This window comes from Empidonax traillii, unplaced genomic scaffold (genome assembly GCF_003031625.1).
Source record: "Empidonax traillii isolate 1590-97213 ecotype Southwest subspecies unplaced genomic scaffold, ASM303162v1 scaffold1:size7828297, whole genome shotgun sequence".
Lineage (NCBI taxonomy): Eukaryota > Metazoa > Chordata > Aves > Passeriformes > Tyrannidae > Empidonax > Empidonax traillii.
The window spans coordinates 5,366,094-5,378,981 of record NW_020955194.1 but is presented as its reverse complement, the minus strand read 5'-3'; the positions used below and the strand labels follow the sequence as shown (position 1 = coordinate 5,378,981).

At 35.1% G+C, this 12,888-nt stretch overlaps 1 protein-coding gene across 10 annotated transcripts in view; it reads right to left on the bottom strand.

Moving 5' to 3' along the window:
- The window catches only part of DMD (dystrophin), a 996,724-nt gene that overhangs the window by 632,023 nt on the left and 351,813 nt on the right, over positions 1 to 12,888 (bottom strand). For all 10 annotated transcript variants that reach the window (XM_027888128.1, XM_027889056.1, XM_027888040.1 and 7 more), the window contains 6 exons: positions 11,845 to 11,958; positions 10,540 to 10,695; positions 9,466 to 9,636; positions 7,364 to 7,546; positions 5,720 to 5,854; positions 4,960 to 5,109 (listed from right to left, as the gene is read on the bottom strand). In XM_027888128.1, the coding sequence (XP_027743929.1) occupies positions 4,960 to 5,109; positions 5,720 to 5,854; positions 7,364 to 7,546; positions 9,466 to 9,636; positions 10,540 to 10,695; positions 11,845 to 11,958 (909 nt within the window). The remainder of the gene's footprint in view (positions 1 to 4,959; positions 5,110 to 5,719; positions 5,855 to 7,363; positions 7,547 to 9,465; positions 9,637 to 10,539; positions 10,696 to 11,844; positions 11,959 to 12,888) is intronic.

Here is a 12,888-nt window from a genome sequence, read left to right as displayed (position 1 = left end):
CTTTTATCTTCATCTGACTTGAGATTCTTATATCACAATGTTCTCAGCCTGTTCAAAGCAGTGAATTTCAAAAAACACAGCTGAATTTAAAAAACACAGCTTCCATTTACCTTGGCACTCATTACTATCAATTTGTAAGCCTGGCTAAGATACAATCACTTTCTATCAATCCCTTTGCGTCACTATACGGTACTTTGAAAGACACATTAAATCACAAAACAGGATAAGTAGCTTTCTACAGCCCACGGGCTACCTCTCTGCCTTTACTGATCTCTGTGGTTAACTGGTAGGACTAACATGAAAAGGTTCCATTCTTATGAGTCATTAAAATAAGTGACTGTACTTTTTGGAGAATTCAATATACTGGACACACATCTGATGTTAAGTCCATCTGAAAAACTACTTTTGTAGCAATACCTGCCCCTGTTAAATGCTGACCCATGCTAACTACTGTTTGCAACTAGGGACTTGCTTAAGTACAGGTATATTTGCTGCCAGCCTTAGAAGCAGACTGCATGCATGCAATGAAGGAATGAATTGCATGTAAATTCAAAAGTCTTAAAATTGTACGACAAATACGTGGTGATGAAAAATTGTCATCTCCGTGCTGATATCAGCATATGTCTATCAAAATCCCATTTCAGAATACAACTGGAAAAATTCCCATGATGGATCAAATATTAAAGAAGTTAAAGATAAGAAAACATTCCACCAAATGTTTTCCCGAGTGTGACTGAATTTTTACAGTTAGATTTCAAACAAAGTCAGATAATTATATATTCATGCTTATGATATCTTTATGTGCACACAACACACGCAAAGACAAAACATTCACCTTTCATTGTCCTCAGAGAGAATTTGATTACAGCCTGAGAACCTGTATGGCATTTTGTACCTTCTAAATGAGGTGAAAGTATGTTTTTCCCAAAGCTGTGAACAGTTTAGGTGAATGGGTGATAACCAGGCCAAGATGTGAGTTCAGTGGTCAATGAGGAGAATTATTTTTGCAGGGGGAAAAGAATCTGTGGTGGTTTTAATCTAGGCCTTCCCTGGTTACCAGTTTGTAACCAAGGAAGGGGCAGTGTTCCCAGTATTCCATACAATTTTTACGTAAATCGTGGTATAAATAGGAGCGGAGAAGCGGCCTTCGTTTCTCTTCTCTTCCGCCGGAGTTCGGGAACAGTGGGTTCCTGCGTTGGTCTCGCTTATCTAAGGCGATGCCTGCAGCATTCCCTGACCTGCCACGTGGAAGCTTGGAGAGTGCTGGCCGTGTCTGCCAAGCCTGCTTTCTAAGGGACATGGTGAGATTTGTTTTACTAGTTATTTTACTAGTTCTCAGGTTTGATTGTGCATATCTATTCGGTGTCCCTTTTTGTTTCCTTTTGTCCCTTTTTCCCCTTTCCCTATCCCTTCGGGGGGTGTTTGGATTCCTGTTTGCTGTGTACATAGCATCTTAACTGTAATATACATAAAATATATTTTTTATATAACTAGCTTGGTTTTCGGGTTCTTCAATTTGCATAGTTTTTTTTCCTTTGCCCTGGGGGAAGTAGAAAGGGGAGAAGAGAGGGGTTGCTACTGGGGGGTTAGGCATTTGGCAGGGAGCCAAGTCCGAACCATCACAGAGTCATACAGTCAAATGGTGGGAAATGGCACTGTCATATTTGTGATGATTTTCTCAGATATAAATAGGTGCTGCTTTAATTTGGTGGAGACAAGAATGAGAATGCTTTACAAAAAGGGGCAATCATACTATAGACATACATCTGTGAGCCTGAGTTTCAAATTTTTCCTTAAAACTCATATGTCTGTTCATCTGAAAATCTATATAAGCATATTTTATAAAGAAAAGTGAGAGCTGAAATTTTATATACTATAATATAAAAACATTTTCATTTATGATGTTCTGGGTGGGTTTGAGTTTTTTGGTCAGTTTATTTTTTTTCCTGAAAGATTATGATTCTTCTATTTCCCTGTGAAACAAATAGATGGTTTAACATCACGGTGTATAAATGGGACACAACAAGAAGCTCCAGCTCTGCTATCAGATCATAGTCAATAAACCTGAAGGCTCTGGTCTCTTAAGAGAAGTGTCTAACAATTAATTGCTAAATAGAAAATCTCAGGAAAATAACCAACTGCTTAATTATTTCTGAGCCAGTGAAACGTTGACAGCTGTCAAGGAAAACAAAATCAAAGGAAAAAAAAGCTGCTGTTAGCCACTCTAAGAATGAAAGATAAAAGAAAAAATATTTAGGGAATTTTAGGTCTGCACAGGTTTTTATAGATTTTTAGGGGTTTTAATGATAAACATAACATTTTTTATGATATGAGGTATTGTATAAATTGTTTAAAATTTAACAAAGGTCAATGGCAAATACAGGAAATAGTAACATTGCATATTACCCATATAAAATATCATACTAAGGGAAAGGCTGCACTGAGAGGTGGCCAAAAAATCAGGAAAACTGAAGGTGCTCAAACAGTTGCTTATGACTAGAATTCATTCTTTGATGTCGAATATTAAAAAGCTCCATTTATAGACATTGTCATGTATTTCATGACATTAGTCACACATACAGTTACTAAGATGTTGGTTAGAATTCTGTGGTTAAAACCAAGTAGTGTTGTTGAGGCAGTACTCAGTAATTGTGCTGTGGTAGAAAAAATGAACAAAACTTTTTTGAAAGTAATAGCACTTTTACCACAGGGTACATTTATTCCAAATGCAGAAGAAAATTCATTAATTAGATGATAGGATACACCTAATTAATTTGTGGAAAAGAGTCTGACAAGAAAGGTAGAAATATTAACTTTTATTTTATTTTTTTTTTGGCTCAGTTTTGGCTCTCCTATTGAGAAATAACTTTACCACAGGGTAAAGTTAAAATGTTAAAAGTTAAGAAACTTTAAATTTCTTCTTAACTTTGCTTTAAAATTTAACCTGATTCTTGGTGTTGTAATGGTTGTATCTGAGATACATTACAACATCTCTGTAAGTCTTTAATCAAATTGTTAATGTGTTAATCTCCATTTTTTGTTTTGAATCAGAGCTGATTGGAGTTCGAGTTTAGACACAAATTAGAAACATTTTTTTTTTTTAAATTCAAAGAATTATTTTTGGGCCCAGGAATTTTTAATACCCTCCAAGATAGAACTAATTCTGTAAATTCTAGGAATATTTCACAGTGTGCTTTTCAAGAAAGGGACTACAAATATTTGATCTTTCATCCATTAAGGTATATTCATCTTTGATCAACTGTATTCCAAAACAGCAAACTATACCAAAGATGAGTTCTCTATCTCTTTAGGTTATCACTGCAGAAACATAATGCCTCAGAACTCCCCAAAACAGCCCACTTAGCAGCGTTCAAAGCAATCGCATAGAGATGGGGCATGAAATACCCTTTCTCCTCTTGAGAGGAGGACACAACAGAAAAATTGTGTCAAATGATAAATTTGTGCTCTCTGAGAGACAAAGAAGGCAATTTTCAGGGGAGTCCTAAAAGAAATGAAGAAACAGTACCCAACAATAATAATTGAATCTAGTGTAAAGCCCTCTGAACAAAAATGTTTTGTACAGTTTTTTGCAAGCTTACTCCCAAGAATATCTGACTGACATTTCTGAAATTTGCTGGACAGGATGTGAATCACTTTCATCATTACAGGGGATGATGGCCACTTGCAATATTAGCTTCAAATTCTTCAGTGTTTCTTAGAACCATACATAGAGTTGTAAATGAATCAGTCCTTGAAAAGTAACTATAGGGTATCCATTGCTTATCAGTCACCCTCAAATGTTCAAAAGCAAACTAAATACACTCAGCCTTTATTAACTAAAGAAGATAAGGCGTGCAAACATAAAGCCATTATCTGCCTCTAAAAATGAATCTCTATGTCACTAGCAATCTTGCAGCATTATTCATATGGAATGTGGGTTGGTTTGGTTGCTCTATTAGTAGTGAATAAATATTTCACATATCAGTCTCTGCCCACATGAGCTTATTGTCTTAGTAATTACCTGCACAACTATTCAAATAAACCCAAATAACTTCATCACATTAGGATAGCCTATTAGCCTGTCTGAAGTAGAGTGACCTTGAACATGAGCTGAATTGTGTTATGTGCCTGTAATGTATTTTTATGCAAGAAGGATGCAAGCTGCTTGGATTTCAACAGACTACACAAGAAGCATACAAAATTCAGCGTCAGGAGCCTATGAAAAAAAAGGGGTTTTCTACTTCAGAGTCAGATCTCACTATTAGTATTTAACTACTAAATATCAGATTGAGCTTTCAAAAAAGCTTTCAAAGAAGCCTTGCCCCCCAATTTTTGGTTATATTTGAAAAAACTGGAAATAAGTGAATAAATTTCTAATAAATTTACTTATATATTCATCTAAATTATTTCCAGAATTTCACACATCTTCATGTTGTAGTTTTCACACTAAATCTCTGCAGATTTCACGATTTTTGATTTAATGCCTATGATAATTATGACTGAAGAGTATTCAACCATCACTCAACAAGACTGTTTGAAAGTCATATTTTCAAAAATTGGAAACCCCCTGTTTTCTTCTCCAAAGTTTCCATTTTTAACTCCAAGTCAGGAAAAAAAAAAAAAAAAAAGAGAAATACCAAGAACCAGAATTCCAGGGTGTGTATCTGCCTTTAAGCAGTTGTGTGGTGCTTTGCTACATGCAGAAGTTAGCCCACCACACGTATGTGAACCACTTCTACCATGATTCTTAGAAGTGTACTGTTTAGGAACTGTACCAAGAAGATAACTTTTTTTTTTTTTTTTTTTTTTTTTTTTTTTTTTTTTTTTTTTTTTTTTTTTTTTTTTTTTTTTTTTTTTTTTTTTTTTTTTTTTTTTTTTTTTTTTTTTTTTTTTTTTTTTTTTTTTTTTTTTTTATGGTGCTAGACTGTCCTCAGAAGACAGGTCAGTTACTAAACATACCTGCTGCTGAAGTTCTTCCCATCGAGTATTGAACTTCTCAAGTTTCTCATTGATCAATTCATCCAAGATTCCACCATCTGTTAAAGTCTGAGCCAATTCCCGAATCTGATTGCGATTATCTTCTGGATGTCTCATTAAACGTTCCAAAGACTAAAAAAAGGTCAAAAAAGTAGGTTTTTTTCCTTTTTGTAAATAACATTCTACAGAGCAATCATAATTTGCCTTAAAAATGTAAAAAGGAAATTTCACATTACATACAGAATAAAAGTAGAGAAAAAAACATTAAAAACTTATATCCCATTTCTTGACAACAAATGTTTTTTTGAAAACAAATTATTACCTAACCCAAAGATTTTCCACAATGCAATAAATTGCCTGCTTAATTTTAAAATGTGGACTATGCTCAGTGAGTTCTGTGAGAGTATTTGTAGTATTTATGTTGAATACTTCAAAATGAAAACCCTGAGTATCTAAATGGATGAAGTTTAACAGCAAAAATGGAAAATCAATGCAACATTTTATGTTTTGATCCTCTAAAAGCATTAACTTAATTTCTACCAATTTGAAAGGTTTTAGTTACTGTTTCATTTAAGTGCATTTAAATTCAAACACTTATTTTTTTAATCAGGTGAGAACACAGGACTTTCCAAATATTCTCACCTGGTTCATGTACAATGTTGAATACTAGTTTGTTTAGCATGCCGTGTGATTTACAATTTATCAATACATATGATTTGGTATTATTTAAGACAGCACTTACATCTAAAGACTCAGAAATCTCTTCTGCACCTCCCTGGACATTTTCAGTTGCCTTGAGCTTCAGTTCGATCTCATTCAACCATTTATTTTCTGCATCCAAATAGGACAACAACTCTCGCCAACATGCCCACACCTCCTGAGGAAGAAAGTATTTATTGAGATTAAAAATCTCACAGCTAACTTTCACTCATTAAAATACTGAAAACAATCATGCTTTATCCCCAAAACAACATGGTTGATATCTGACAGTTATGAAGCCATATAGTTGATTTTTTTCCCCAACAGTCACATGATCCAAATTAATATGAAATGCTAAACAGAACAAAACCACAGAAGATAACATGAAAAACTGAACACTTCCGCAAAACACAACTTGAATCTTGTCTCATGAATTATCCACTTTACAGGTTTTCTGTAAATTATCTTATATAAATAAAAAAAATAGAAGAATTTTTAAATAACCATGTTTGAAGTTTATGTCTTTATTATAAAATGCAGCTAGATTGCTTAATTATTCAATATATATTACTTACACAAAGCACAGGTTCATAAAATGTCTAAAACCACAGCTTTCAAGAATTCAGACTGAAATCTCTATGGGAATTAATTCAAAAACACATTTGGTGCAATTTATAGACCACTTAAGTGCTAGAGTACTAAACATAATGTTATAAAATGTTCTTTTCCCCTGGAATTAAATTATTGTCTAATATTTTATTTATACAGTGCCTGAAGATACTTAAATAAGCAGATAAAAACAGCACTTTATACATAAACAAAATGGTTAAACTTCCCATAAATCATCTTTTAGTTCCTCCTTTTTTTTTTTTTCTTTTTGTTAGTAGAAGTTAAAATAATATTATTGAAATACATTACCCTCTTGGCAGATCAAGCTTTCCAGAGTGCAATTCATCTCACCTAACTAACTTTGCTCACATCAAATATATCTGGTCTAGGAGGCAGTTATGGAGGGATATTAACATTCAACTATACATCATCAGTGATCAGGGGAAATATAGATTACCAGTTTAGACTACACACCTAATTTTCCACAGTGAGATTTAGACAAGATAAATTTTATCGTGTTATATTATTGTCCTATATGAGGTCAGTTAGTGCAAATTAGTTCACAGCAAAAAACCCATACCTAATTCTCTTTGACTACTGCATAATATGCAAGCAGTCCCATGTCAAGAATCTGCAATGGAGTTGGCCAAAAGGGAGGGTCAACTCAAAATGTGTGAGACATACTCAGTCTGCCAGTAGATAAATGTGTTCCCCTGCTGAGATAACACCATCTGTCCAGCTTCAGGGTCATTGAATCAAAATGCTAAACCATGGAGGAGAGAAGCCCAGAGGAGCTGCTGAAGACATCACAGGGTTGCTACAAAGCCAGATTCTTGGCTTAGTCTCAGGGAGAATAAGAACAATGACCAGCAGTTCCTGTCTCCATCCTGAGTCATGTCTGAGGCTTCTCTTTTAACATGGGTCTCCAGCATATATGATTCTCAAAATAATTTTGTGTATGGCTCATAAAGTGAGGATAGCCTTGAGCTTCTCAAGATCTCATATGATTATGCGCTCTCTACCTCACTTTTTTGCACTTAGAAGGGCTATAAATACAATGACTGACAAGATATCCAACCTCCAAAGTCTTCCACTTTCCATTCAGTCTGCTGCAGAGTTGCTGGTAGCTGGTAATCAGAACATCAAGCTCCTTTTTCAAAGCCTCATGAGCTGCAGGTGGAGCCTTTGCTATAAAATTATTAACAGAATCTGTAATAAGCTTCACTTTCACTTCTTTCTGCATGGCTTCCTCCTTTGCCCTCTGAAAAGCATAAGAAGGAAATTTAGTTCTATAACTGTTAGAATTTTCTGGCAGAATTCTGGAGGAAGAAAAAAACCCCAAACAATCCTGCAACAACAAAACAAAGCACAACAAAAGAGACACTTCATTCCCAGATTTTCTGACACAATCTTGAATGCATCCAAAAAACTTTTGTTTCATTTTGTTGCCAATACACAATACTCAATACAATTAACATCTCACAATTATTTAGTGAAATCAAATGTATTCATGGGCAGGATGAGCTCACTAGCCTTCTGGCGGTCATCCTAGGAGAAGGACAACTCTAACTTCAAACTCGGGCAGATGGAGCTCGCTTAGCCCTGTAAGGCCATCCATCCAAGAGAAGGATACTCTAATTAAACCTACGTCCTGAGGACCTCACTGTCACCGTCCAAGCTTGCTAGGCCCTGGCAGATGAACCTCAGGAGTAAAGTTCTGCGCAAGCTGAGCCTCACCTAAAAAATCCACTGCGCAGGCTCAAGGGGTAACAGTGGACGTCTTGAGCGCCGCTCTGCTCTAATTGCCCATGAACTCAGCTGCGTTGGGCAGGGCACGTCTCCAGGATGCAGGACCATCGCCTCCCTAAGATCGTGCTTTATGGGGAACTTGCCACTGGCTGCCGCAAGAGAGGAGGCCCGAAGAGGAGATACAAGGACTGCCTGAAACAGTCCCTCAGCCTTGGCAATATTGACCACCACCATTGGTCTACCCTGGCCTCCAGTTGAGAGGCCTGGAGACACACCATCTATAACGCTGCTGCTGCTTTTGAGAACACACGCAGGATCACTCTCGAGGAGAAAAGACAACGCAGAAAGAATCGCGTCTTGTCGATATCACCTGGGGAGTCTTTCTGCTGTACGTTCTGCAACCGGACTTGTCTATCTCGCATTGGCCTTTTTAGCCATCAGCGCGCTTGTAGCAAGCGTGGGTAGAGCCCCTCTCAAATCTTTGTTCGCGAAGCCTAGCCATGATGATGATGATTAAGTGAAACACTTCAGTATTTTTCCCCCCCCAGAAATGCTCCAAATAACTTTGCCATCATAATTTGTGAACCACAAATGATAAAATAAAAAAATAAAAAAATCTGTTGTGCAACAATTTCATGTACCCAGATTTAAAAGTAAAATCACAAGCAAGGCACAAAAGAAGGAAAATATTCCTGAATGATTTTTCTCTCCTTCTCACTGTCATTAACTTGCATTGAAAGAAAAATTGAGAAAAAAGTTTTTCTCTAGTAGGTATTTCACACTTTTACTACTTTCTCCCTTGCTATGGGGTCTCAATAATAAGTTATAAGATTTTCACACCTTGCATTGTTTCCTCTGAGTGCTTAATTGTGTCTATGACTGTAATGATATCACTACTGGAAACAATGATGTATACATAGTGTCATCAGGGTATACCAGTTTTCACAGGAATTTATGATGAGAACTATCTGGCCCAAAAACATTAAACTAAAACTGTATCCCTGACAACTTCCTTTCTCTCTGGGTCTGAGGAAATTCATGAACCAGAATAATTGGGATCAGGCTGCCATTGCCAGAAGAAGTTTACTAGGTTACTCTTGGCTTTCGGCTTTCCTAGCTGTGGGTAGAAACAGGCTGCAAGATGAACAAGGAATTCTGGTCCAGATTTCCTCTATTGTGTGACAGGAGAGGTGACTGCAATCCTTTGGGAAAAGAATCATCAGGAGCAGGTGAAGGGATGCATAGCAAATGATCTGGTTATTTGCATAGCTCAAGGTGTCACAGTCTGAACATAGCTGGGTACAGAATATTTATATTAGGAAATCCTTAATGGGGGTTCTATATAAAACCCACCTAAAATAAAGACTTTCTTTACAATGAAAGCTTCAAAAAGAACTTTAAACACAGCTCAAGGAATTAGTTCATCTTTACCTTCAGCTCCTCAACAGCTTTCTGTAATTCATCAGGTGTTTTATACTCAAAATCTCTTTCCAGATATTCTTCCTCAGCTTGTGTTATCCATTCATGCATCTCTGACAAATCCTTTCTGAGACTCACAGTCTTATCCAAACCACCTTTTAATGCAGCCTTCTTAGCATAGGCCTTTAAGAAAAGAGATTACATGGTACTTGAAGCAAAGCTACTCCATTAACTTGACAATACTTTAGCCTAAAAAGAACCAAATTAAATCCATACTAATAACATTGCTGCACTTATCAAAGATAGATATCAATATCAGGTAATCAATTTTAGAAAATGTTAGACAATCTCAAAAAGTAACAGTTTTACACAAATATATGTTAAAAAGGTAGACAAGAGAATAAGCAGGTAGGAAAAATTTAAATGTAATACAGCATGAGAGAAATTTCCTTTCAACTATCATAAAGAATAAGAATCCAAACTCCGTCAATTAAATAACTGTAATTTTTAGTTTCCTGATACTGTATAATTATTTATTAATAATGAGTTCAATTAAAACAAAAGAACCATCCTTTCCTGTTATGACCCTTTCTCTTAAATTCATGTGACTACTGGAGAAAAATTTACACACATGTATATGTGCATGTACTCTCTATTCCAAGCTATTGAATTCTGAACTCTTCACAGTTTTACTGTCTTATTTTATCTGGAGTAATGACGTGATTATGGCAGTGCAGAAGAAAACACAGAACTAAATAGAGAACTTGATTTTTTTTTGCCTAAACAACACTTTCAAAAATCTAGTTTTTAAGGAGCCATAAATTACATTACTTTTAAGATCTAAGATATTAGTATGCAACTTTGTAATAAAAATAGTAAGATTTTGTTCTATAATATAAATAAATATACTTTACATATACTGCTACATGCTAAATTGCAATTCCTAAATATAAGCTTAAATAACGCGAAACAAATATGTCTAATTCAGTTTCATATCTACTGGATATGCATAGAAAGACAGTTTTTGCCAATGAGAAACATGATGACTAATTTAAAAAGAACCAGTCACAGCAGGAGACTTGATACCTGTTGGCAAATGTGTTCCCATTGAGCATTGAGATCTTTTAGTTCTGATTCTATTCTGGAAGCAAATTCTGGCTCTGCTTCACTCTTCATTTTCTTCCCGACCTCATTAACACTGTTCAAACTGGGCTGGATTGTCTGGATATCATTTACTAAAGCCTAAAAGAATAGCAGAAGATTAGGCAAGTGCCATTCACACAAATTTTCAGATACAGTATCCCTATGAAAACATGGCTACATGGGATTCTGTCATGTCTGTGGTCCAGATCTCCAATCAAATGAGCATAATCAACAGATCTATCTATGAAAATAAATAAATAAAGAAGAACATCTGTTATGTGATGAGCTATGCTATGCCAAACATAATTCATTTGCAAGGTAGAAGTATTTAATTTTTAAGTTTTATGTATGTACTAAAAATACACACATATATAATGTTAGATTACATATATTGTGTCTTTTACAATGCTTCCCTGGTTTTGGTTGAAAACATGAAAAATGCCTAGATCTTTTATTCACATTTCTGAAAGAGCATTCCATTATAAAAGTGAAAAATTATGATAATTCTTATTTAAATAATGGCTAGGAGAATGTCTGAGGCTTGCAGTTCTGCAAGATCGCTGTGTATGTTTCATAATATTTACACATCCTGCCAGAACATTTACAGAACTTGTAAATTCCACTGAACGTATGGACAGGGACCGTCATGGATTACAAGATTCACTGCACTTACACACTCTGTTGGGACGGGAAAAAGAATTCATAAACTCTGTGATGGAAGTATCGATACTTTGCAATGCTTTAAAACACTACTGGGATAAAATCCTGGAACTTGTAAGTTTAGTGAAAAAAGAATGGATATAATTTACAATTCCTGCAAGTTCTTTAAGAACTTTACAGTTAGAAAAGTTTTTAAATCATGTGTGAGTAAGAGATACAGAAAAAGATCTTCTGGTACAGATTATGCAGCTTAAAAAATAAATATACTATGCTTTTAAAGTCAGCAAAGTAAATAAACATTTGACTTTAGAGGCTATAACATTATTTGCTGTAAGTACTCTTCAATGTGTTGTTCATTCTATAATGAAACTGTCACTGTATGCCTCCTCCTGATAGCAAAGCTTCCAAGTTTTTAACTGAATTTTCCTTCAAACCCAAGAAATGCAAGAAGTTCAAATACACTGCAGAAGACAATCCCCTTACAACATAAATTTATTTTTAGGAACAGCAATCTTTTGTGTAATTTCTGTATAAGCCAGGCTCATAGAGAGGAACTGAATATTTGCCAAGCAGGCAGGTAATACTCACTGTACATTGCTCAAGTTGTTTTTCCAGTGCTTCTGAATCTCCAAGGGCAGGCCACTCTTCCTTCAGAAAAACATCCACTTCAGCCATCCACTTCTTCAGTGTTTTAGTGTCATGCTGTTTATTAAAAAGACATTTCATTGCATCACACAAAACCCAACTGGTAAGAGTGTAATTCATCCTGGCACTACAACTAAAACTCATCACAATGTAATTTCAAGATTATTGAACTGTCTGAAAAAGACAAGCACAGCAAACAAGCAAAACCAGTTTTATCTTGGACTGTCATCAACACTTCCCTTTGACCATTTCTGACCAAGTTTAATGTGTCTACACATTAAAAGCAGGCAACTTTATGGCTCTCAAGTTTATGCCTTCTAGAAATCATTTGTGTTTAGATACCACATACTTGTCCATTCGTTCCTTGTATTGCTTCAGATTACTCATATTTGGCATTTAATTCAGTCTCATCTATCAAATATTCTGTGCTTCTGTTTAAACTTCAGACTTCTTTTGGAAGTTGCATGCTGTATTGCCTATTTTTCTACCAGAACACAATATAGAAAAATGCTCTTACTATTTAGAATGAAAAAAACAAATGTAACTGAACAGATTCACTGCAGAAACTAAAATCATATAATGACTCAATGAGTCATTTCAGGAATTCTCAGTTACTTTTTCAAGCACTAGAATAGTAATACTATTTCCAGTCTTCAATTAACTCTTGCAGTTAATAAAAAAAAGCTGTACATCAAACACTTGAAAAGTCCCAGGCAACATTACATAATCTAATAACTTGAGAGGTAGAATGAGATTTAAATGTCACTTAAAATTACCTTACTATGGCACCTAAGGGAAACAATTAGATGCACATATTAAAACAAAAATGATGTATGCAAAAATGTTAAAGGTTAATTCTAAAGCATTTTCTCATTAAACTGTTTTCATCAAGAGTGAAATATGTACTGATACTACATGCTGAAGGCAAAGCAGAAGTAAAGCACAGAAAAGGACATTTCATTAAAATACAGTCTGTGTCTTAAAATA